Genomic DNA, 23,272 nt, shown 5'->3' with positions numbered 1-23,272 from the left:
CTGCATTTAATACGCCCGAGGGCCATTTTGAGTATCTAGTAATGCCGTTCGGACTTGCCAATGCTCCATCAGTGTTTCAGTCCTTTATGCATGACATCTTCCGAGAGTACCTGGATAAATTCCTGATTGTGTACTTAGATGACATTTTGATCTTCTCGGATGATTGGGAGTCTCATGTGAAGCAGGTCAGAACGGCGTTTCAGGTCCTGCGTGCTAATTCTTTGTTTGTGAAGGGATCAAAGTGTCTCTTTGGTGTTCAGAAGGTTTCATTTTTGGGGTTCATCTTTTCCCCTTCTACTATCGAGATAGACCCTGTTTAGGTCCAAGCCATCCATAATTGGACTCAGCCGACATCTCTGAAAAGTCTGCAAAAGTTCCTGGGCTTTGCTAATTTTTATCGTCGCTTCATCTGCAATTTTTCTAGTATTGCTAAACCATTGACCGATTTGACCAAGAAAGGTGCTGATGTGGTCAATTGGTCTTCTGCTGCGGTGGAAGCTTTTCAAGAGTTGAAGCGTCGTTTTTCTTCTGCCCTTGTGTTGTCAACCAGATGTTTCGCTTCCGTTCCAGGTCGAGGTTGATGCTTCTGAGATTGGAGCAGGGGCTGTTTTGTCGCAGAGAAGTTCTGATTGCTCGGTGATGAAACCATGCGCCTTCTTTTCCAGGAAGTTTTCGCCTGCTGAGCGAAATTATGATGTGGGCAATCGAGAGTTGCTGGCCATGAAGTGGGCATTCGAGGAGTGGCGTCATTGGCTTGAAGGAGCTAAGCATCGCGTGGTGGTCTTGACTGATCATAAGAACTTGACTTATCTCGAGTCCGCCAAGCGGTTGAATCCTAGACAAGCTCATTGGTCGTTGTTTTTTGCCCGTTTTGACTTTGTGATTTCATACCTTCCGGGCTCTAAAAATGTGAAGGCGGATGCTCTGTCTAGGAGTTTTGTGCCCGACTCTCCGGGTGTATCTGAGTCGGCGGGTATCCTCAAAGAGGGAGTAATTGTGTCTGCCATCTCCCCTGATTTGCGGTGGGTGCTGCAAAAATTTCAGGCTAATAAACCTGATCGTTGCCCAGCGGAGAAACTGTTTGGCCCTGATAGGTGGACGAATAAAGTTATCTCTGAGGTTCATTGTTCGGTGTTGGCTGGTCATCCTGGAATCTTTGGTACCAGAGAGTTAGTGGCTAGATCCTTTTGGTGGCCATCTGTCGCGGGATGTGCGTACTTTTGTGCAGTCCTGTGGGATTTGTGCTCGGGCTAAGCCCTGCTGTTCTCGTGCCAGTGGGTTGCTTTTGCCCTTGCCGGTCCCGAAGAGGCCTTGGACACATATCTCTATGGATTTTATTTCAGATCTTCCCATCTCTCAAAAGATGTCAGTCATTTGGGTGGTCTGTGATCGCTTCTCTAAGATGGTCCATTTGGTACCCTTGTCTAAATTGCCTTCCTCCTCTGATTTGGTGCCATTGTTTTTCCAGCATGTGGTTCGTTTACATGGCATTCCAGAGAATATCGTTTCTGACAGAGGTTCCCAGTTTGTTTCGAGGTTTTGGCGAGCCTTTTGTGGTAGGATGGGCATTGACTTGTCTTTTTCCTCGGCTTTCCATCCTCAGACTAATGGCCAGACCGAACGAACCAATCAGACCTTGGAAACATATCTGAGATGCTTTGTTTCTGCTGATCAGGATGACTTGGTGTCCTTTTTGCCTTTGGCTGAGTTCGCCCTTAATAATCGGGCCAGCTCGGCTACCTTGGTTTCACCGTTTTTCTGCAACTCTGGGTTCCATCCTCGTTTCTCTTCAGGGCAGGTTGAGTCTTCGGACTGTCCTGGTGTGGATACTGTGGTGGACAGGTTGCAGCAGATTTGGACTCATGTAGTGGACAATTTGACTTTGTCCCAGGAGAAGGCTCAACGTTTCGCTTATCGCAGACGCTGTGTGGGTCCCCGACTTCGGGTTGGGGACTTGGTTTGGTTATCTTCTCGTCATATTCCTATGAAGGTTTCCTCTCCTAAGTTTAAACCTCGTTTTATTGGTCCGTATAGGATTTCTGAGGTTCTTAATCCTGTGTCTTTTCGTCTGACCCTTCCAGATTCTTTTTCCATACATAACGTATTCCATAGGTCATTGTTGCGGAGATACGTGGCACCTATGGTTCCATCTGTTGATCCTCCTGCCCCGGTTTTGGTGGAGGGGGAGTTGGAGTATATTGTGGAGAAGATTTTGGATTCTCGTGTTTCAAGGCGGAAACTCCAGTATCTGGTTAAGTGGAAGGGTTATGCTCAGGAAGATAATTCCTGGGTCTTTGCCTCTGATGTCCATGCTCCCGATCTTGTTCGTGCCTTTCATATGGCTCATCCTGGTCGTCCTGGGAGCTCTGTTGAGGGTTCGGTGACCCCTCCTCAAGGGGGGGGTACTGTTGTGAATTCTGTGGCAGAGCTCCCTCCTGTGGTCACAAGTGGTACTTCGGCTGGTTCTCTGTGAGCTTCCGTTGGTGGAGGAAAGTGGTACGGCGGCTTCTGAGTTTCCTTCCTCAGGTGATGTGGTGAAGTCGTTAGGTGCTGCTCTATTTAACTCCACCTAGTGCTTTGATCCTGGCCTCCAGTCAATGTTCTAGTATTGGACCTGTTTCCTCCTGGATCGTTCCTGTGGCCTGCTGCTCTGCATAGCTAAGTTACTCTTTGCTATTTGTTTGCTGTTTTTTTCTGTCCAGCTTGTCAATTTGTTTTTTTCTGCTTGCTGGAAGCTCTGGGACGCAGAGGGTGTACCTCCGTGCCGTTAGTTCGGTACGGAGGGTCTTTTTGCCCCCTTTGCGTGGTTTTTGTAGGGTTTTGTGTTGACCGCAAAGTTACCTTTCCTATCCTCGCTCTGTTCAGAAAGTTGGGCCTCGCTTTGCTACATCTATTTCATCTCTACGTTTGTCTTTTCATCTTAACTCACAGTCATTATATGTGGGGTGTCATGTCTCACGACTTGAGAAATCATTTAATATTTGCATTGCTTGTGTTCGTTCCTTCTTTCTAGGCAGAAGTTTGCCTTTTGAAAAAAGCAAAACTAAATCAATCTAATTGGAAAATCCAACAAAATCCCACCAGTATTAAGGGAACACAGCTATAGTAGGAATTAAAATATAACCTTTATTAGGTACAAGATAAAAGTACTCAAAAACAACAACAAATAGTGTCACCCCAAAAACAAATGAAACTATAATGGTATTAAATGATGTAACCTGTCAGGTAACACATCACTTATGGGTGATACCAATATAGACTAATGGTGAGGACAGTCATAAACAAGGGTGAAATATACTGCCCCACATACTCAAGATACCTCTGGTAAATGACATAAGCACATAAGTGCAGAAAATGTTAGGCCAGGTAACCTTGCGTGTATAAGTATTGGCAGGTATCAGAACAGGCAGGGAGGGGGGTAAGACAAATGCGGTAGAAATCATACACAGTACTAATATAAACAACAGGAACGATCTCACCAATTGCCGTGACTCAGGTCAGTGTAGCCCATAGTTCGCTGAGAAGAAAAAATCCATGAAGCAGCGATGTAAGGAGACAATACCCTGTCAATCCCTAAGGGGCTAACCATAAACCTATGTCCCCAAACTCCCGCCCTTACAAGGGCAGTCCACAACTACCCCTGAGCAAAAATCATGCCCTGCACTCTCCCTATAAGAATGTCCCGACGCGTTTCTTCGCAGGCCGTATCATCAGGGGACTTGCCTGCCTGGGAGCTAAAGTGCATGAGTGCTATAATAGAGGACAAAAAAACCTGCCACCCTCCATGTTACTCTGAGGAGACATCCGACCCCGATGCTCCAGCGATCCTTACTCCGGCTACACTTCTTACACAGAAGACTGGAGCTGCTACAGTTCCGCCTGGGAATTTCGATAACAAGGACATTTACAAACATCAGTGGAGGCAAGTACAACATCTGGCTAACGTGTTTTGGCATCGCTGGAAGACTGAATATTTGCACTTGCTTCAAAACCGTCACAAATGGCAGACGCCCAGTCCCAATCTCCAAGAAGGAGACCTCGTTCTCTTAAAGGACAAAGAGGCTCATTGCAATGACTGGCCAATGGGACTTATCGCCAAGGTCCTACCCAGTGAGGACGGAAAGACTCGTAAGGTAGAAGTTAAGGTGACAAAAGGGGGCTCTACCCGAACCTTCTTCCGCCCGGTCACTGAACTCGTGCTGCTTCTACGAAAGGAGGACATCACATGAACTAAACATGCTCCTGGACGTTGCTCACGGCGCGGAGCATTCCTCCTCGTCTCCCAGTTTATTGAATATTGACATTTTCCATTGGATTGAACTGTTAACATTCCCATTGGATTCTGGGTTGGTGGAAGAGTTGGCATGTTTGCGGCTTCCCCAATCTGAAGATGGGTTTAATATATTTGGACTTATCTTTCGGTGTGATCTACGGGTCGACACAACGAGTTTGGACTTTAAAATCTTTGATGTTTATTATTGCATGCATGTTTTCTTTCCTCTTGTTTTTCTTTTTCAGCTTCGAACGACTTCGAAGAATTATGGACATCGTGAAATCCAAGGACTTCAGACGGGGAGTGTCATGTCTCACGACTTGAGAAATCATTTAATATTTGCATTGCTTGTGTTCGTTCCTTCTTTCTAGGCAGAAGTTTGCCTTTCCCTGTATTTTGTCCCAACTCTCTCACTGTAGTCTTGTGATGTATGTTTGTTCACGCCCTTATTCTCCATTTTGTTATCATTCCTCCATCTGTATGCATCCTACTACATGTCCTCTTTTGAATATTCCTTTTTACCTGCTACTTTCATCATAATACAAGAATTTCAGTTAAGCAACCCTCTTTTCCTGGAGTCTTCTTACATGAGATCGTGGCTGAGTTAAGCTGTCTGATTAATCGGTATGAACGTGAGTACAGGTGAATACGGAAGCGCCTAAAAAGAAAGGTCTATCCAGACACCACTACGTTCTACATATCCATGAGTCAGAATATGGGGGCTGCCTTTTCCTTTGGGGTATTTCTCTGAGGCAAGGTAGGCTTATTTTCTATCTTCAGGCTAGCTAGTTTCTCAGGCCGTGCCGAGTTGCATAGGGAGCGTTAGGCGCAATCCACGGCTGCCTTTAGTGTGGTTGGAGAGGATTAGGGATTGCGGTCAACAGAGTTCCCACGTCTCAGAGCTCGTTCTTGTTTTTTGGGTTATTGCCAGGTCACTGTATGTGCGCTGACCTCTATGTCCATTGTGGTACTGAATTACATTTCATAACACAGCCCATTCCGATGTCTGTGTTCTTGCCGTTCAGCTTTGGTCAAAGTCCTATCACATTGCATAGGCTCAGGTCTATGCTCAGATAATACCGCCAAATGGTGCACAGCTTTACGCTCACGCAAGCGTCGATCGATCTGAATGGCCAAAGACATAGACTCATTCAGACCAGCAGGCATGGGAAATCCCACCATGACATCCTTAAGGGCTTCAGAGAGACCCTTTCTGAAAATTGCTGCCAGGGCACATTCATTCCACTGAGTGAGTACAGACCACATCATAAACTTCTGACAATATATCTCTACCTCATCCTGACCCTGACACAGAGCCAGCAAGATTTTCTCTGCCTGATCCACTGAATTTGGTTCATCATAAAGCAATCCAAGCGCAAGAAAAAACGCATCAACATCACGCAATGCCGGATCTCTTGGCGCAAGGGAAAATGCCCAGTCTTGAGGGTCGCCACGTAACAAAGAAATAATGATTTTCACCTGTTGAACAGGGTCACCTGAGGAGCGAGGTTTCAAAGCAAGAAACAATTTACAATTATTTTTGAAATTCAGAAACTTGGATCTATCCCCAAAAAACAAATCCGGAATTGGAATCCTAGGCTCTGACATCGGATTCTGAACCACAAAATCTTGAATGTTTTGTACCCTTGCAGTGAGATTATCCATCCAAGAGGATAGACCTTGAATGTCCATATCCACACCTGTATCCTGAACCACCCAGAGGTCTAGGGGAAAAGAAAGGCAAAACACAGTGCAAAGAAAAAAAAATGGTCTCAGAACTTCTTATCCCTCTATTGAGATGCATTAATACTTTGGGCCACCTGTACTGTTATGACCTGGTGGTTAGGACAATAATGGACCAGGTGGTAAAGAGCACACGGAAAGACCTGATAGTAATAATAATAATACAGGACAAGCTCTGGGACGTGGGAACTCTGCTGACCGCAATCCCTAATCCTATCACACACACTAGAAATAGCCGTGGATTGCTCCTAACGCTCCCTATGCAACTTGTCACAGCCTAAGGAACTAGCTAGCACTAAAGATAGAAAAATAAAGCCTACCTTGCCTCAGAGAAATTCCCCAAAGGAAAAGGCAGCCCCCCACATATAATGACTGTGAGTTAAGATGAAAATCACAAACACAGAGATGAAATAGATTTAGCAAAGAGAGGCCCGACTTACTCAACAGACAGAGGATAGGAAAGGTGACTTTGCGGTCAGCACAAAACTACAAAAAAAAACACGCAGAGGGCGCAAAAGACCCTCCGCACCGACTCACAGTGCGGAGGCGCTCCTTCTGCGTCCCAGAGCTTCCAGCAAGCAAGACAAAAATCAAAATAGCAAGCTGGACAGAAAAATAGCAAACAAGAGAAAAACAAGCAGGAACTTAGCTTCTGTAGGAGAAGACAGGTCACAAGAACGATCCAGGAGCGAACAGACCAATACTGGAACATTGACAGGTGGCATGGAGCAATGATCTAAGTGGAGTTAAATAGAGCAGCCAGCTAACGAATTAACCTCGTCACCTGTGAAAGGAAACTCAGAAGCCGCAGCCCCACTCACAACCACCAGAGGAAGCCCATGGACAGAACCAGCCGAAGTACCATTCATGACCACAGGAGGGAGCTTGACAACAGAATTCACAACAGCTCTGTGCTCAGGAGCTGGCGACTCAGCTCCTCCTCTTGCGCTCCCAGGAGTTTGGGATCTACAAGCGTCAGGAGGTTCGGGTCCTCCCATCGTCTGGGACAGTCCTCTTCTGCTTCTCCACCCTCCAGGTGGCCACCGGTCGCCATCTTTTCCTCCGGGTCTGCAGCTGCACACACGAGCTGATCCTGCTCTGTTTTCTGTGGGCGGGTCGTCTTCTTCTTCTTCCTCTTCCTCTTCCTCTTCCTCTTCCTCTTCCTCCTCAACAAATCAGGAGGCAGACCTCCCTTGCCGATGGACATGTCCTTGTAGTATACCAGCACCTGACGGGGGCGTTCATGGTTTTCGCGCTGTACAGCTTGTGGCGCTCTAATGGTGACAGTTTTGGCGGCAGTAAGCAATTCAATATTCTCACAATAAAGCTCAGTCTCTTAGGCGCACAAGATCCAATTTGCTGGGTCAGTCCATCCCGTTCATGACGCCAAGTTGTAATGCCCGCCAGGGCCGTGGAGTACTCAGTACCAGGTCCGTTACTTAATGAGATGTGTCACGGCGGCGGTGACCCGGTCTGTGGCCCTGGGTGCCCATGCTAAAGGGAAGGTCTTTAAAGGGGTTTGTAAGATAATAAATGTTCATGACATCACCTGTGGTATTCGATCAGGGAGGACCAATGCTGCTTAAAGGGGTCCACTGGGGTGATGTTATGGCAGAAGGGATGGTATGGCTTCCCACAGGTGAAGCTGGGTCCCCTGGGCTCCCGATGTAGTAGACCAAGATGGTAGGAGGTGTAGAAAGAAGCAAAGGACACAAGTTGCAGTCTCTTTACCTCTTTACTGTGGAATTCAGGCAGCCACAGTCCAGGGTACCGTATCACAGGTGCTCGTATGGTTCGGCCGGCTTGGAAGCGTTTTAGGAATCCCACCTAAACAGGTGGGGTTGGAAGCCTTCCTTCTAGCGCGGTTTTGTAGTCCCTTGCTGCCTTAGGCCTCACACAGGGTCCTCACGTTCTCTCTGTCCCCCTTTTAGGTAGAACACTAACCCGTATGACAGGTAACTCGAGCCTTTTTACAGGGTCTCTCAGGATGACTCCGGGCTCTATCTGTTACTGTGCCTTCAGGTGTTAATGGTTGACAGGTGACTTGAAATCTAGCTGTCTGCTGGTTTCTGCCATGGGGCATGAAGTTACCCCCACAACCTCGATCTTCTGGCTACCGGTATCTGTGTTCAGAGTGGAGGAGGCTCAGTCGCAGCTTCTTTCTCCAGCTCTTCACTCTCCTTAGCTCCTTCCTCCTTCATGCTCTCTACAAGCTGTTCCCTTCCTTTCCAGGAGCTGCAGCACCTCATGTGGCTGCACGGCCCCTCTGTCTTCCTGACTCTGTCTGCTTCCTCTCTCCTCTGTGACAGACTGACTAACTCTCATTCCAGCCAGAATATATATAGGGGAGCCACCCACAAGCTGGATCAGAGCTCTCCCTTCTGGCCTGGAGTAAGAACATGTTGCATGTTTGTGATACCTGATCAAGGGATCCTTCATCGCTTCCAAGTGTGACATCACTCTCCCCGTGAGGAAAGCAATGTCACTGTAACAACCGGTTACCTGGGGTGTTACATATACATATCTCCTGTGTATATAGAATACAGGTAATACAATGACCACCGGTGACATTATACACAGAAGCTCTGTATATGGTGTACAGGTAATACAGTGACCACTGGTGACATTATACACAGGAGTTTTGTATATAGTATACAGTGTATAGTGTCAGTGTACAGGTAACACACTGACTCACCAGTGACATCTCTTCTCTTTTCTTCTTTATCCAGTGCAGACAGCCATCACTTCCTCCATCTAGGACTCGTCTCTGCAGAAAATAAGACAGTTATCTATAGCTGACGATTTCAGAGCACATGCCCAACTTTTTCCCAGTTTTACACTACGTCAGATGAAAAAAAAAAAGCGACATAGTGCTGCCCTGCACAGTGACAAGAACCCTGTGTGTTCCCCTCTCTAAATGGAAGACAGTATCCTCAAAAGTAAATTAAATTACAATATTAATAATGTCCCCTGATTAGCCCCTATAGGAATTATGTCCCCACTTGCAACCATAAACCAATAATGTATGTTCCTCATCCTGACACCCATACAGTAATTGTCACCCTTTTATTTAATTAGGTCCCAGATCCTGGGCCCGTTATTTAATGCTCCCATCCTGGGCCCCTTTATATAATAACCCCATCCTGGACTCATATTACCAGTTTAATAAGGCCTCTATACTGTGTCCCTTTATTTAATAATGCCCCTATCCTGGGCCCTTTTATTTAATAATATCCCCATCCTGGGCCTTCATACAGTAGTATGGGCACCACATTGTGCTCCATATTGTATTATGGTCACCACACAGTCCTTCCTACAGTATTATGGGCACCACATAGTCCTCCAAACAGTATTATGGACACCACATAGTCCTCCACACAGTATTATGGGCACCACATAGTCATCCAAGCAGTATAATGTCCCCATATATTGCTGTAATCAGTATAATGGCCCAACATATTGCTCCATGCAAAAACAGGCAATTAAAATATTGTATCTACCTCAAAATGTTATAAATAAAAACATTTGTGCAAAACATAAACCATCACCCAGCTCCAGATCCCAAAAAAGAGATGTATGTTACAGATCTCGGAAAATGGTGACTTTTTTATTTTTTATACAAACTTTAGATTTTTTTTCACCGCTTAACCCCTTTACCTCCAAGGGTGGTTTGCACGTTAATGACCGGGCCAATTTTTACATTTCTGACCACTGTCCCTTTATGAGGTTATAACTCTGGAACGGTTCAACAGATCTCGGTGATTCTGACACTGTTTTCTCATGACATATTGTACTTCATGATAGTCGTAAAATTTCTTTGATATTACCTGCATTCATTTGTGAAAAAAAAACAGAAATTTGGCAAAAATTTTGAAAATTTCGCAATTTTCCAACTTTGAATTTTTATGCTCTTAAATCACAGAGATATGTCACACAAAATACTTAATAAGTAACATTTCCCACATGTCTATTTTACATCAGCACAATTTTGGAAATACAATTTTTTTGTTAGGGAGTTATAAGAGTTAAAATTTGACCAGCAATTTATCATTTTTACTATACCTTTTTTTTTTGTTGGGTACCACGTCACATTTGAAGTCATTTTGAGGGGTCTATTTGATAGAAAATACCCAAGTATGACACCATTCTAAATACTGCACCCCTCAAGGTGCTCCAAACCATATCCAAGAAGTTTATTGACCCTTCAGGTGTTTCACAGGAATTTTTGGAATGTTGAAAAAAAAAATGAACATTTAATTCTTTTCCACAAAAAATTTACTTCACCTCCAATTTGATTTAGGTTACCAAGGGTAACAGGAGAAAATGGACCCCAAAAGTTGTTGTACAATTTGTCCTAAGTACCCGGATACCCCATATATAGGGGTAAACCACTGTTTGGGCGCATGGCAGAGCTCGGAAGGGAAGGAGCGCCGTTTGACTTTTCAATGCAAAATTGGCTGGAATTGAGATGGGACGCCATGTTGCGTTTGGAGAGCCCCTGATGTGCCTAAACATTGAAACCCCCCACAAGTGACACCTTTTTGGAATGTAGACCCCCCTAAGGATCTTATCTAGATGTGTTGCGAGAGCTTTGCACTCCAAAGTGTTTCACTACAGTTTACAATGCAGAGCCGTGAAAAAAAAAATTCTTTTTTTTCCCACAAAAATTATTTTTTAGCCCCCAGTTTTGTATTTTCCCAAGGGTAACCGGAGAAATTGGTCCCCAAAAGTTGTCCAATTTGTCCTAAGTACACTGATAACCCATATGTGGGGGGGAACCACCGTTTGGGCGCATGGCAGAGCTCGGAAGGGAAGGAACGCCATTTGGAATGCAGACTTAGGTGGATTGGTCTGCAGGCGTCACGTTGCATTTGCAGAGCCCATGATGTACCTAAACAGTAGAAGCCCCCCACAAGTGACCCCATATTGGAACCTAGACCCCACAAGGAACTTATCTAGATGTGTTGTGAGAACTTTAAACCCCCAAGAATTTCACTACAGTTTATAATGCAGAGCCGTGAAAATAAAAAATCATTTTTGTCCCAGAAAATGGGCGCACGGGAAAGCTCAGAAGGGAAGGAGCACTGTTTTACTTTTTCAACGCGGAATTGGCTGGAATTGAGATCGGATGCCATGTCGCGTTTGGAGAGCCCTGATGTGCCTAAACAGTGGAAACCCCCCAATTCTAACTGAAACCCTAACCCAAACACACTCCTAATCCCAGCCACACCCCTAACCTCAATGCTAACCACACCCCTAACTCCAACACACCCCTAACCCTAATCCCAACCATAACCCTGACCACACCCCTAATCCTGACACACCCCTAACCCTAATCCCAACCGTAAATGTAATCCAAACCCTAACCATAGCCCCAACCCTAGCTCTAGCCCCAACTCTAGACCTAGCCCCAACCCTAGCCCCAACCCTAGCCTTAACCCTAGCCCTAACCCTAATGGGGAAAATGGAAATAAATACATTTTTTTTTATTTTTCCTTAACTAAGGGGGTGATGAAGGGGGGATTGATTTACTTTTATAGTGGGTTTTTTAGCGGATTTTTGTGATTGGCAGCTGTCACACAATAAGACGCTTTCTATTGCAAAAAATATTTTTTTGCATTACCACATTTTGAGAGCTATAATGTTTCCATATTTTGGTCCACATAGTCATTTGAGGTCTTGTTTTTTGCAGGACGAGTTGACGTTTTTATTGGTAACATTTTCGGGCACGTGACATTTTTTGATTACTTTATTCCGATTTTTGTGAGGCAGTATGACCAAAAACCAGCTATTCATGAATTTCTTTTGGGGGGGGGGGAGAGGGCGTTTATACCGTTCCACGTTTGGTAAAATGGATAAAGTAGTTTTATTTTTCGGGTCAGTACGATTACAATGATACCTCATTTAGTTATTTTTTTTATGTTTTGGCGCTTTTATACGATAAAAACTATTTTATAGAAAAAATAATTATTTTTGCATCGCTTTATTCTGAGGACTATAACTTTTTTATTTTTTCACTGATGACGCTGTGTGGCGGCTTGTTTTTTTGTGGGACAAGATGATGTTTTCAGCGGTACCATGGTCATTTATATCTGTCTTTTTGATCGCGTGCTATTCCACTGTTTGTTCGGCAGTATATAATAATAATAATTTTTTATTTATATAGCGCCAACATATTCTGCAGCGCTTTACAAATTATAGAGGGGACTTGCACAGACCATAGACATTACAGCATAACAGAAATACAGTTCAAAACCGATACCAAGAGGAATGAGGGCCCTGCTCGCAAGCTTACAAACTATGAGGAAAAGGGGAGACACGAGAGGTGGATGGTAACAATTGCTTTAGTTAGTCGGACCAGCCATAGTGTAAGGCTCGGGTGTTCATGTAAAGCTGCATGAACCAGTTAACTGCCTAAGTATGTAGCAGTACAGACACAGAGGGCTATTAACTGCATAAAGTGAATGAGAACATAATGCGAGGAACCTGATTATGTTGTGTTTTTTTTTTTTTTGTTTAAATAGGCCACACAGGGATCGTTAGGTTAATGCATTGAGGCGGTAGGCCAGTCTAAACAAATGAGTTTTTAGGGCACGCAGTATGATAATAAAGTTGTTTTTTTGCCTCGGGTTTTTTTTTTTTATGGTGTTCACTGAAGGGGTTAACTAATGAGGCAGTTTTATAGGTTGTCGTTACGGACGCGGCAATACTAAATATGTGTACTTTTATTGTTTTGTTTTTTTTATTTAGATAAAGAAATATATTTATGGGAACAATATAATATTTATTTAGGATTTTTTTTTTTTTACTTTATAACATTGCCCCAGGGGGTGCCATCATGTTATAAGGTCAGATCGCTGATCTGACACTTTGCAGAGCACTGTGTCAGATCAGTGATCTGACATGCAGGGCTCCTGGCTTACCAGCGCCAGCTCTGAGCAGGCGCTTGGTAAGCCACCTCCCTGCAGGACCCGGAGGCAGCCCCGTGGCCATTTTGGATCCGAGGCCTGCAGGAAGAAGGAGGTAGGAGACCCTTGGAGCAATGCGATCATATCGCGTTGCTCCGAGGGTCTCGGGGAAGCCCGCAAGGAGCCCCCTCTCTGCGCGATGCTTCCCTATGCCCCCGGAACACTGCGATCATGTTTGATCGCAGTGTGCCGGGGGTTATTGTGCCTGGCACATAGTGCTGGATGTCAGCTGCTATGACGTACTATCCCGTCGAGAGTCCGATAGGCCCAGGTCTCCTCGACGGGATAATACGTCTAAGGTCAGAGAGGGGTTAAATAGAAAAGAACCTATACATGTTTGGTATCTGCAAGCTCATAATGACCTGGAGAATCATATTGACAGGTCAGTTTTAGCATTTAATGAACATGGTTTAAAAAAAAAAAAAAAAAAAAAAAAAACAGTCAAGGAACTGCACTTTTTGAAAAATTTCACCACATTTGGAATTTTTTTCCTGTATTGCAGTACGCTGTATGGTAAAATCAATGCTGTCGTTCTAAAAGTAAAACTCGTCCTGAAAAAAACAAGTCCTCACGTAGCCATATTGAGGGAAAAATTTATGGCTCTGGGAAGAAGGGGGTCAAAAATGGAAAATTGCAAGGTTGTGAAGGGTTTAAGCTTTTTGTGGTTCACCAGATAAGAACTGATCCAGCACTTCAGCCCACTAGTCTAAGGGTATGTGCATATGTTGCAGATTTGCCTGTGGAAGTTTCTGTGCAGATTCTGCATCTCATGGCAGAAAACTCAGGTAAAAATCTGTGCAGATTTGATGCATTTTTTGTGTTTTTTTATGCGAATTTTCATGCGTTTTTTTTCATGCATTTTTGTAGGCTAAATAAAGATCTATTATTTCACACAAAAAAAACTGTGATGTCATTTCTTGTCCAACCTCTTCATTTACATACTCCATTGAAGAATAATGTTTACACACCCAGCTAGATAGATAGATGGGTAGATAATTGATGGGTAGATAGATCTATAGATAGATAGAAAATAGATAAATGATGATAGGTAGATAGATCTATAGCTAGATGGATATATCTATAGATCTATCTATCTACAGTGGGGCAAAAAAGTATTTAGTCAGTCAGCAATAGTGCAAGTTCCACCACTTAAAAAGATGAGAGGCGTCTGTAATTTACATCATAGGTAGACCTCAACTATGGGAGACAAACTGAGAAAAAAAAATCCAGAAAATCACATTGTCTGTTTTTTTTATCATTTTATTTGCATATTATGGTGGAAAATAAGTATTTGGTCAGAAACAAAATTTCATCTCAATACTTTGTAATATATCCTTTGTTGGCAATGACAGAGGTCAAACGTTTTCTGTAAGTCTTCACAAGGTTGCCACACACTGTTGTTGGTATGTTGGCCCATTCCTCCATGCAGATCTCCTCTAGAGCAGTGATGTTTTTGGCTTTTCGCTTGGCAACACGGACTTTCAACTCCCTCCAAAGGTTTTCTATAGGGTTGAGATCTGGAGACTGGCTAGGCCACTCCAGGACCTTGAAATGCTTCTTACGAAGCCACTCCTTCGCTGCCCTGGCGGTGTGCTTTGGATCATTGTCATGTTGAAAGACCCAGCCACGTTTCATCTTCAATGCTCTTGCTGATGGAAGGAGGTTTGCACTCAAAATCTCACGATACATGGCCCCATTCATTCTTTCATGTACCCGGATCAGTCGTCCTGGCCCCTTTGCAGAGAAACAGCCCCAAAGCATGATGTTTCCACCACCATGCTTTACAGTAGGTATGGTGTTTGATGGATGCAACTCAGTATTCATTTTCCTCCAAACACGACAAGTTGTGTTTCTACCAAACAGTTCCAGTTTGGTTTCATCAGACCATAGGACATTCTCCCAAAACTCCTCTGGATCATCCAAATGCTCTCTAGCAAACTTCAGACGGGCCCGGACATATACTGGCTTAAGCAGTGGGACACGTCTGGCACTGCAGGATCTGAGTCCATGGTGGCGTAGTGTGTTACTTATGGTAGGCCTTGTTACATTGGTCCCAGCTCTCTGCAGTTCATTCACTAGGTCCCCCCGCGTGGTTCTGGGATTTTTGCTCACCGTTCTTGTGATCATTCTGACCCCACGGGGTGGGATTTTGCGTGGAGCCCCAGATCGAGGGAGATTATCAGTGGTCTTGTATGTCTTCCATTTTCTAATTATTGCTCCCACTGTTGATTTCTTCACTCCAAGCTGGTTGGCTATTGCAGATTCAGTCTTCCCAGCCTGGTGCAGGGCTACAATTTTGTTTCTGGTGTCCTTTGACAGCTCTTTGGTCTTCACCATAGTGGAGTTTGGAGTCAGACTGTTTGAGGGTGTGCACAGGTGTCTTTTTATACTGATAACAAGTTTAAACAGGTGCCATTACTACAGGTAATGAGTGGAGGAAAGAGGAGACTCTTAAAGAAGAAGTTACAGGTCTGTGAGAGCCAGAAATCTTGATTGTTTGTTTGTTTCTGACCAAATACTTATTTTCCACCATAATATGCAAAAAAAAGATAAAAAAAAAACAGACAATGTGATTTTCTGGATTTTTTTTTTCTCAGTTTGTCTCCCATAGTTGAGGTCTACCTATGATGTAAATTACAGACACCTCTCATCTTTTTAAGTGGTGGAACTTGCACTATTGCTGACTGACTAAATACTTTTTTGCCCCACTGTATATATCTACCTACCTATCTATTATCTATCAGCTATCTATTATTATCTATCATCTATCTGTTATCTATCGATCTATCCCATATCTATCTATCATCTATCGATAGACATATCTATCTATCTATATCTATAGATAGATAATACCAAGCCACGATGTTTAGTAATAAACATAATAAAATGGTACATAAAGAGTTAAATAAAGACACACACAAAATCTGCGTTAGGTCGGGGTCACACTTGCGAGAAATTAGCACGAGTCTCGCACCTCAATAACAGTCACTGCCGCCGGCACTGTGACTAGAGCATTCAGCTGCATAGAAATACATGCATATGCACACTCCGGTCCCGAGTGCCGGCAGCAGGGTATTGAGGTGCGAGACTCGTGCGAGTTTGTCACAAGTGTGACCCCGACCTTAAACGTAATATCTGTTTAATGTAAAAAAAATGGCGTGGGCTCCTGTGCAATTTTCTGCGGCAGAGAGGGAAAGCCAGTGACTTGGGGCCGATGTTTATAGCCTGGGAAGGGGTTAATACCCATGGAGCTTCCGAGGCTATGAATATCAGCCCACAGCTGTATATTTAGCCTTTACTAGCTATCAAAATAGGGCGACTCACCCCAAAAAATGACATGGGGTCCCCTTATAATTTATAGCCAGAAAGGCTATGCAGACAGCTGTGGGCTGATATTCATAGCCTAGAGAGAGGCCATGGATATTGGTCCCTGTGGCTACAAATACCAGCTCCCAGATACTCCAGAAATGGCGCATCTGTAAGATGTGCCAATTCAGGCACTTAGCCTCTCTCCTCCCATTGCCCTGTAGCGTGTAGCGATGGCATATGGGGTAATAAGGGGTTAATGTCACCTTTGATTGTAAGGTGACATTAAGCCCGGTTAGTAATGGAGAGGTGTCCATAAGATATCTATCAATTACTAATCCTATAGTAGTGAAAGAGTTAAATAAATACAGCCAGAAAAGTGTTTTAATATTCTTTATTTCACCATACTTAGAACCACACCTAATTCCCCGAAGCCATCGATCACCAGCAAAAAATAAAAAATAATAAATCAACTGTATGCTCCATGGTCCGATGCAGTCCATTTAGTAACGAGTGTCCCACGACGACCTCCCCTATATAGCTGTCACATCAGGAGACGTGATAGCTCTATATGCCTCCAGTGACACAATGACAGGAGACAGTGGCTCCTGCAGTGTTATCACTGAGGGTTTAATGGCCTCTCACTTTACGGGACTGCTGCATCAGTGCCGCAAGTGACAGTATGAACTTTGCACTCACAGTGGCGGAGGGATACAGTGCAGAAGGATACCTTCCGTCATTGTATCACCTGAGCCCATGGAGCGTGGTTGCATCTGCCGATGTGACAGCTCTCCATGGGAGATCATCGTGGGACACTCGTTATTACATGGATTACATCGGCTCAGGGAGTATACTGTTGGTTTATTTTAATTTTTTACAGGTGATCGAGGGCTTCTGGGATTACCTGTATGGTGAGTATATACTGTGTTGTATGTACTGTATGTCTATATGTATGTACTATATATGTGGTTTTTTGGGGGGGGTTTTTTACACTTGAACACAGTAGCCAGATGATAAGATTACTACTGTCCCAACATCTGGCTAGCTGTCACTGTAGCAGGCATAGCTTGATGGGACCAGTAGTCCCATCGGATGATGCCTGCCTACACACAGACACACACACACACACACACACACACACACACACACATACAGCCCGGCACAGAGACACAGCCCTGCAGACACCCGCAGACCCACACAGACACACAGACACACAGTCCCGCACACCCCCCACTGACACACACATCTTCTCCGCACACACAGTCTCCACCCACGCACATAGTCTCCGCCAACACACTTTTCCCCCTCCTGATCTGCAGCGTTGCTCACAGGCACGTCTGCAGCAAAACCTCAGATATTTTTTAAACCTGCGGTTTTGCTGCGGATTGGCCTGACACAATGGAAGTCAATGGGTGCAGAAAATGCTGCAGATCCGCAAAAGGAATTGACATGCTGCGGAAACTAAAATGCTGTAATTCCGCACATTTTTTTTCCGCAGCATCTGCACAACAATTTTCAATTTCCCATTAACTTACGTTGCTTGTGCACTACACTGCGGATTTGATGCAATTCCGCACGTCCAAAAACTCTGCGGATCCACATCTAAATCCGCAACGTGTGCACATAGCCTAAAGGTGGCTTTATCTGTCGGCATCTCGAGCAAAAACAGATACACCTCCACATCGCACATTGTCCTCATTCATGCACCAGGAGCATCGGACAAGTAGTGTTCACTTCTGTGTGCACCTCGCCACAAACTCCAGTTTTTGCTAAGGTAAGATTTGTAGCATAACCTACACTGCCGGTCATCATGACCTAGGTCTGCTTACTTTGTCAGAGCTGGGCCAAAATGGTGAGAACACCAAAAGTAGCAAATTTTTTTTTATCTTGCTTGTAGAACCTTGACTGTGCAGTAAAAATAGCCTGGCCATACGATTCTTCAGGTCACAGCAATAAAAGACCTGTTTGTTTTTCCTTTTTATGTGCGTGCTGACATTACTAATTTTTTAAATACCATTTTAGTGCATATCGGACATATCAATCATTTTATGTTGCATTTTTCTTTTAAGGGCCGAGGGAAAGTGCTGTCATTAAAAAATACCAATTCTAGCATTTTTGACAGTTTTATTTCAACCTTGTCATTCACTAAATAGTATAAATATTTTCATATTTTACTCATAGTGATAACAGTTGGCAATATTTTGCCATTTACATTTAAAGTAAAATACTTATTTTTATTATTATTGAGGTTTTTTTAATGGTCGTGTTTTTTTAGTCTGGGTTTCAGGAGCAGCCAAAAGAGCTGGGAGGGGTCGGCTGCTCCATTACTTCCAGTTCCAAGTCTTGGAATGGCCTAACTAAGGCAGTTCAGATGCCTCAGATGTTGTTTGTGTATGGAGGTGAAACTACTGGTGTTGATCAGATCCTGACAATCTCTGTCAAGGAGGAAAGAGTATCTGAACTGGTTTGCCCATACTACTAAATGGTTTGGTGATCTTTATGTTCTAACTTTCTGCCGAGAAAAGGCTGTTTTTGTTTTGTGAGCTGTGACTGTTTATGGACTAACAAAAAACTGCTCACTATTGTGAATACAAGAATTGGACACCTGTGTGTGCTCGAACATCTACTATAGAGCAGCACACATACACTCCTTACATAGCTTATGTTTTTTTTCTGTTTACTCTCTTCATGATTTAATGTATTGTAAGGGGTTGGTCCAGGGCAGTAGTCATGGCCGAGCACTCTGGTGTGTCTGTGCCCTGGCCTCTCATTATACGAAAACATTGTCCATCACTTTACGCACCTGTGTCTCCACTTCCTGCGCCGTCAGGGTCACCTCTGTTTCACTGTAGGCTCCCATCAGTCGGTGTTATAAAGATTGAGACACAGTCCTGTTCAACTTTCAAATAAACAACTTTATTGCTTCTTTTACGCAGCACATCCATATTCTTCACAGCATTAATAGTAGGATTCGCATTACACATCTCTACTTCTTTCCCTGCGCTGTTCTTTCTGTCACACAGCACACACCTGGGTCGGACCATACCCAACAGTTCCTCAGAGTCCTCCCAATTCATCTCTGTACCAGTTAGTCCTTCCTTAGCCTGCTTTGCCCCAGACAAGAGAATATCTGCCTCCGAAGCTAGTTGCCACTTGGCGAGCGAACTGTCCTCCTGTGCTGTGCTTTGTGGTGACCCAGCATTCTCCTGTTCCACGCTAACTGCATCTGGGAGTTCCCTCAGCAACTATTTTGCCCCGGTACTGAGGGCATCTGCCCAAGCTATAAGCTGCTACATCATGGAGCTACCTGTGCCCCCATCCTGTCACTGCTTCTGTCTTGTTACTCCTTTCCCACTGCTGTACTGGCCTTTGCTGTTTCGGCCTGTTGCTGTGGATGGCTGGGCTTGTCTCTTAATAAATGTTGCGTGGTTGTTGCTATTGTCCTGGGCACTCAAGCCCGTATGGACTGTTTGGGCGCCCTGGCCCTTCTGACCCCAATGAGGAAGTTCTCCTCCTCTTAGCTGCAGCTGACCCCTCCTACTTTAACTAGTACTTAACTATGTGCACTATTCTAAGGTACTCAATCTAGTGGACAAACTTCAGTACTACACTTTCCCTATTTAACAGGCACACCAAATAGCAATAAGAAGTTCAAAGTCCTCTGGCCTTGCTGCCACAAAGTACTTTTTTGCTGATTCTGATACCGTATTTTTGTCCAGCAAATCATTTTGCACAAATCTAGCCATTGATGTTTCTCTAGTTTCACAACTGAAAAATGTGAGTATTATACTGTAGTTGTGTATAAGAAAATTTAAAAAATCTAAAAAATGTTAAAATGCTAAAATGCTAAAATTATTTTAAGGCTAAATCAAAAAATGTGTCTTTTTCTGTTGCTGTTCAGCTGTATGATGCTTTCCCATGGCTCATGCATCGTCTCCCTGGTCCTCAACAGGCCATGTACAAACACTTGCACTTTTTTAAACAATGTATGTTGCAAGAAGTACGACAACATCAACAGAACCCTTCACCTGAACCTCAGGATGTTGTGGATTATTATCTGGAAGAGATCTCAAAGGTTTGTAAAAGAAATTGTGGATTTTCCTCAACATTGGTGACGCAGAAAATTACTAATGCTGTCTTTATGGTCATGTTATACAGCTCTTGCAAAGAATTAAGAGACCACTGCTAAATGTGTTCAGTTTGTCTGATTTTTCTCTTTATAGGCATATTTTTAAGTAAAATGTAAATAGTTCTTTTATTCTATAAACTTCTGACAACATGTCTCCAAATTTCCAAGCAATACGTTTTGTATTTTTAATCTGATAAAGAAAAATGGTCAAAATAAAAAAAAAACAGTGCTTTCTGACCTCAAATAATGCAAAGTGTTCTGTCTTCCTCCACGTAGGATGCTGTGTGGATTCCAACATACGGCTAAACCTTCATCCACATCCCAGTAAACAGACTGTGTTGATGCTTAAGTCTTATTTATTAGGGTGATGATAACCAAAACTATAAAGTTGAACAACAATGGTGGACAGTATTCATAGTAGATGATCGAATAGTGAATGATGTTGATGTACAAAGTGGATGTTCAGTGAATAATCATAGTGGATGACTGATCATAGTGGATGACTGATCATAGTGGATGACTGATCATAGTGGATGACTGATCATAGTGGATGACTGATCATAGTGGATGACTGGTGAAAAACTGTAAAGAATAACAGCATTTCAGTATATGCACATACAGGGTGCAATCACATAAATAACTGGGACATTACAGCAAGAATTATACAGAGTGCATTACACAGTAATTCTAACAGCACTGCCCTATTCTATACAAGAATGCATCTATCTACATGCAGAGAACACCTGAACCTAACTGCAAGCTGCAAAGCACATCTGCCTAACTATATCTGACTATAGGAGCTGCATAAGGCTTAAATACTAACACAAACATAAGATGCATTAAACCTTTATAAACGTACCGAGATCCGTTAGGACAGGGGTAAGAAAGTAAGCGAGACAGGAGCACGTGTGCCTCTCTGCAGATCTGAGGAAAAATGGCTACTGAAGCTTGTCTTCACAAGAAGAATGTGGGCGGAACTAACTCATAAGACATTGCTCTTAGGAGGGAAAGGTTGGTAAACAACATGAAAAGTAGGCAACTGATGACCTCCAGTGGCCACAACTTGAATAACATGATAATTAACTCTCTGCACATTAAGATGGGCAGAACACTCCCCGCTTGGCGTCAACAGATGCCACAATTAGGTTCTTTTGGGGAAAATAATAATACAAGCTCGGTAACGGGTCTGAGGAACAGTTTATTTTCTCCAAGCTTGCACACTCTGACCTCTACTTTCCGCACTTTCCCATCTTTACTGGGTAGGGTCATAATGACTAGGCCGAGTGGCCACTCGTTCCGATGTGACTGACTGTCTTTGACGAGTACAACATCGCCAGATTGAATGTTTGGGCGGTCTTTCTGCCACTTTGTCCTGCTTTGCAGAGTGGAAAGATACTGTTTCCTCCATCTATTCCAGAAGACGTTGGACACGCTTTGTACCTGCCTCCATTGTCGTCTGTAGAGGTCTTTGTCATTGAATTCTCCGAGTGGAGCTTTCGGGACACAGGTTTTCTGTGTGAGTAACATTGCAGGAGTAAGGATGGATGGATCTCCAGAATCACTAGAAAGTGCTGTCAGTGGCCTGGCATTCATGATGGCTGAGACCTCTGCCAAGAACGTGGATAAACTCTCTTGTGTAAGTCTGGTGTTAGCTTGCAAGAAGATAGTCTAATATTCCGCGTGCTATCCCTATCATCCTTTCCCAGGCACCTCCATGTGCGAAGAGTGTGGTGGATTGAAGGTCCAGGTACATCCTTGCTCACCTAGATACCTTTCCATATTATCGATGTCCAGATTGGAAGGGATTTGGAGTTCTCTTGCCGCTCCGACGAATTTCGTACCTCGGTCAGAACGAATATGCTTCACAGGTCCTCTGATTGCGATGAAGCGTCGAAGTGCGTTTATAAAACTTGATGTGTCCATCGATTCGATTACTTCGATATGAACGGCTCTGACGGACAGACACGTGAATAGAACCGCCCAACACTTTGCTTCCGTAAGTATTTTTCTAGTCCGTCGTGTAGCCACTGACCAAGGACCGAATACATCTAGTCCAACGTTGGTGAAGGGAGGTTCAGAACTGAGTCTGTCGGGTGGAAGATTGGCCATCTTCGGATTTTCGAATGTGCCCCGGAGTTTGCGACACGTAACACAGTCGAAGATGAGTTTGCTCACTCTTCTCTTAGCTCCAACTATCCATAGTCCAGCTGCCCTTAGGTTTCCTTCAGTGAACAAACGGCCTTGGTGTCTCACCAAGACATGATGGTGTTGAATCAGCAGGGTTGTTACGTGATGACGTCCAGGAATTATCACCGGGTGCTTCTCTGAAACTTCTACCTCAGCTTCTTGAAGACGACCACCGACTCTCAGCAGCCCTTCTTGATCGACAATCGGATCGAGCTTCCTCAGCCCACTGACCTCAGGAATGGGTTGTCCCTTGTTGAGGTTGTCTATTTCTCTGCCATAGGTTTCTCTTTGTACGGCACGAAGTATTACAACCTTGGCTCTTTCCAGGTCGGGAGCAGTAAACGCAAGCCTGCAGTGATGCCAACCTTTACAACGTCTCTGGCTATCAGGTAATGCTGACTTGTAGGACTGGGTTACATGAAATAGACAAGCTATAGCTCGAACAAGTGACTTCCATGTGGAGAACCTGCTGAACCGGTGAGATTCGAGGTGGCAGCTTGAAATCTCTGTATGTAGAGCAGACACTTGAGGTCGGATCTCTTCGTCTGTGTCTGGACCCACTAGTTCGAAAGTTTCAGGCCTGCTGATGTGGGACATCGAACGGTACAAAGAGGTAGGACCTGTGAACCATGAAGTGTCCTTCAGATGACTGGGTGCAACGGATCT

General features: G+C 44.0%; 1 protein-coding gene across 3 annotated transcripts in view; it reads left to right on the top strand.

Moving 5' to 3' along the window:
- LOC138638022 (cytochrome P450 2J2-like) overlaps positions 1 to 23,272 on the top strand; it is a 310,015-nt gene that overhangs the window by 261,659 nt on the left and 25,084 nt on the right. For all 3 annotated transcript variants that reach the window (XM_069726989.1, XM_069726990.1, XM_069726988.1), the window contains one exon: positions 20,192 to 20,365. In XM_069726989.1, coding sequence (XP_069583090.1) covers positions 20,192 to 20,365 — 174 coding nt within the window. The remainder of the gene's footprint in view (positions 1 to 20,191; positions 20,366 to 23,272) is intronic.

The sequence above is a fragment of the Ranitomeya imitator genome, chromosome 5 (assembly GCF_032444005.1).
Source record: "Ranitomeya imitator isolate aRanImi1 chromosome 5, aRanImi1.pri, whole genome shotgun sequence".
Taxonomy (NCBI): Eukaryota; Metazoa; Chordata; class Amphibia; order Anura; family Dendrobatidae; genus Ranitomeya; species Ranitomeya imitator.
Note: the sequence above shows the minus strand (reverse complement) of the source record. Positions and strands in the feature narration are given on the sequence as shown.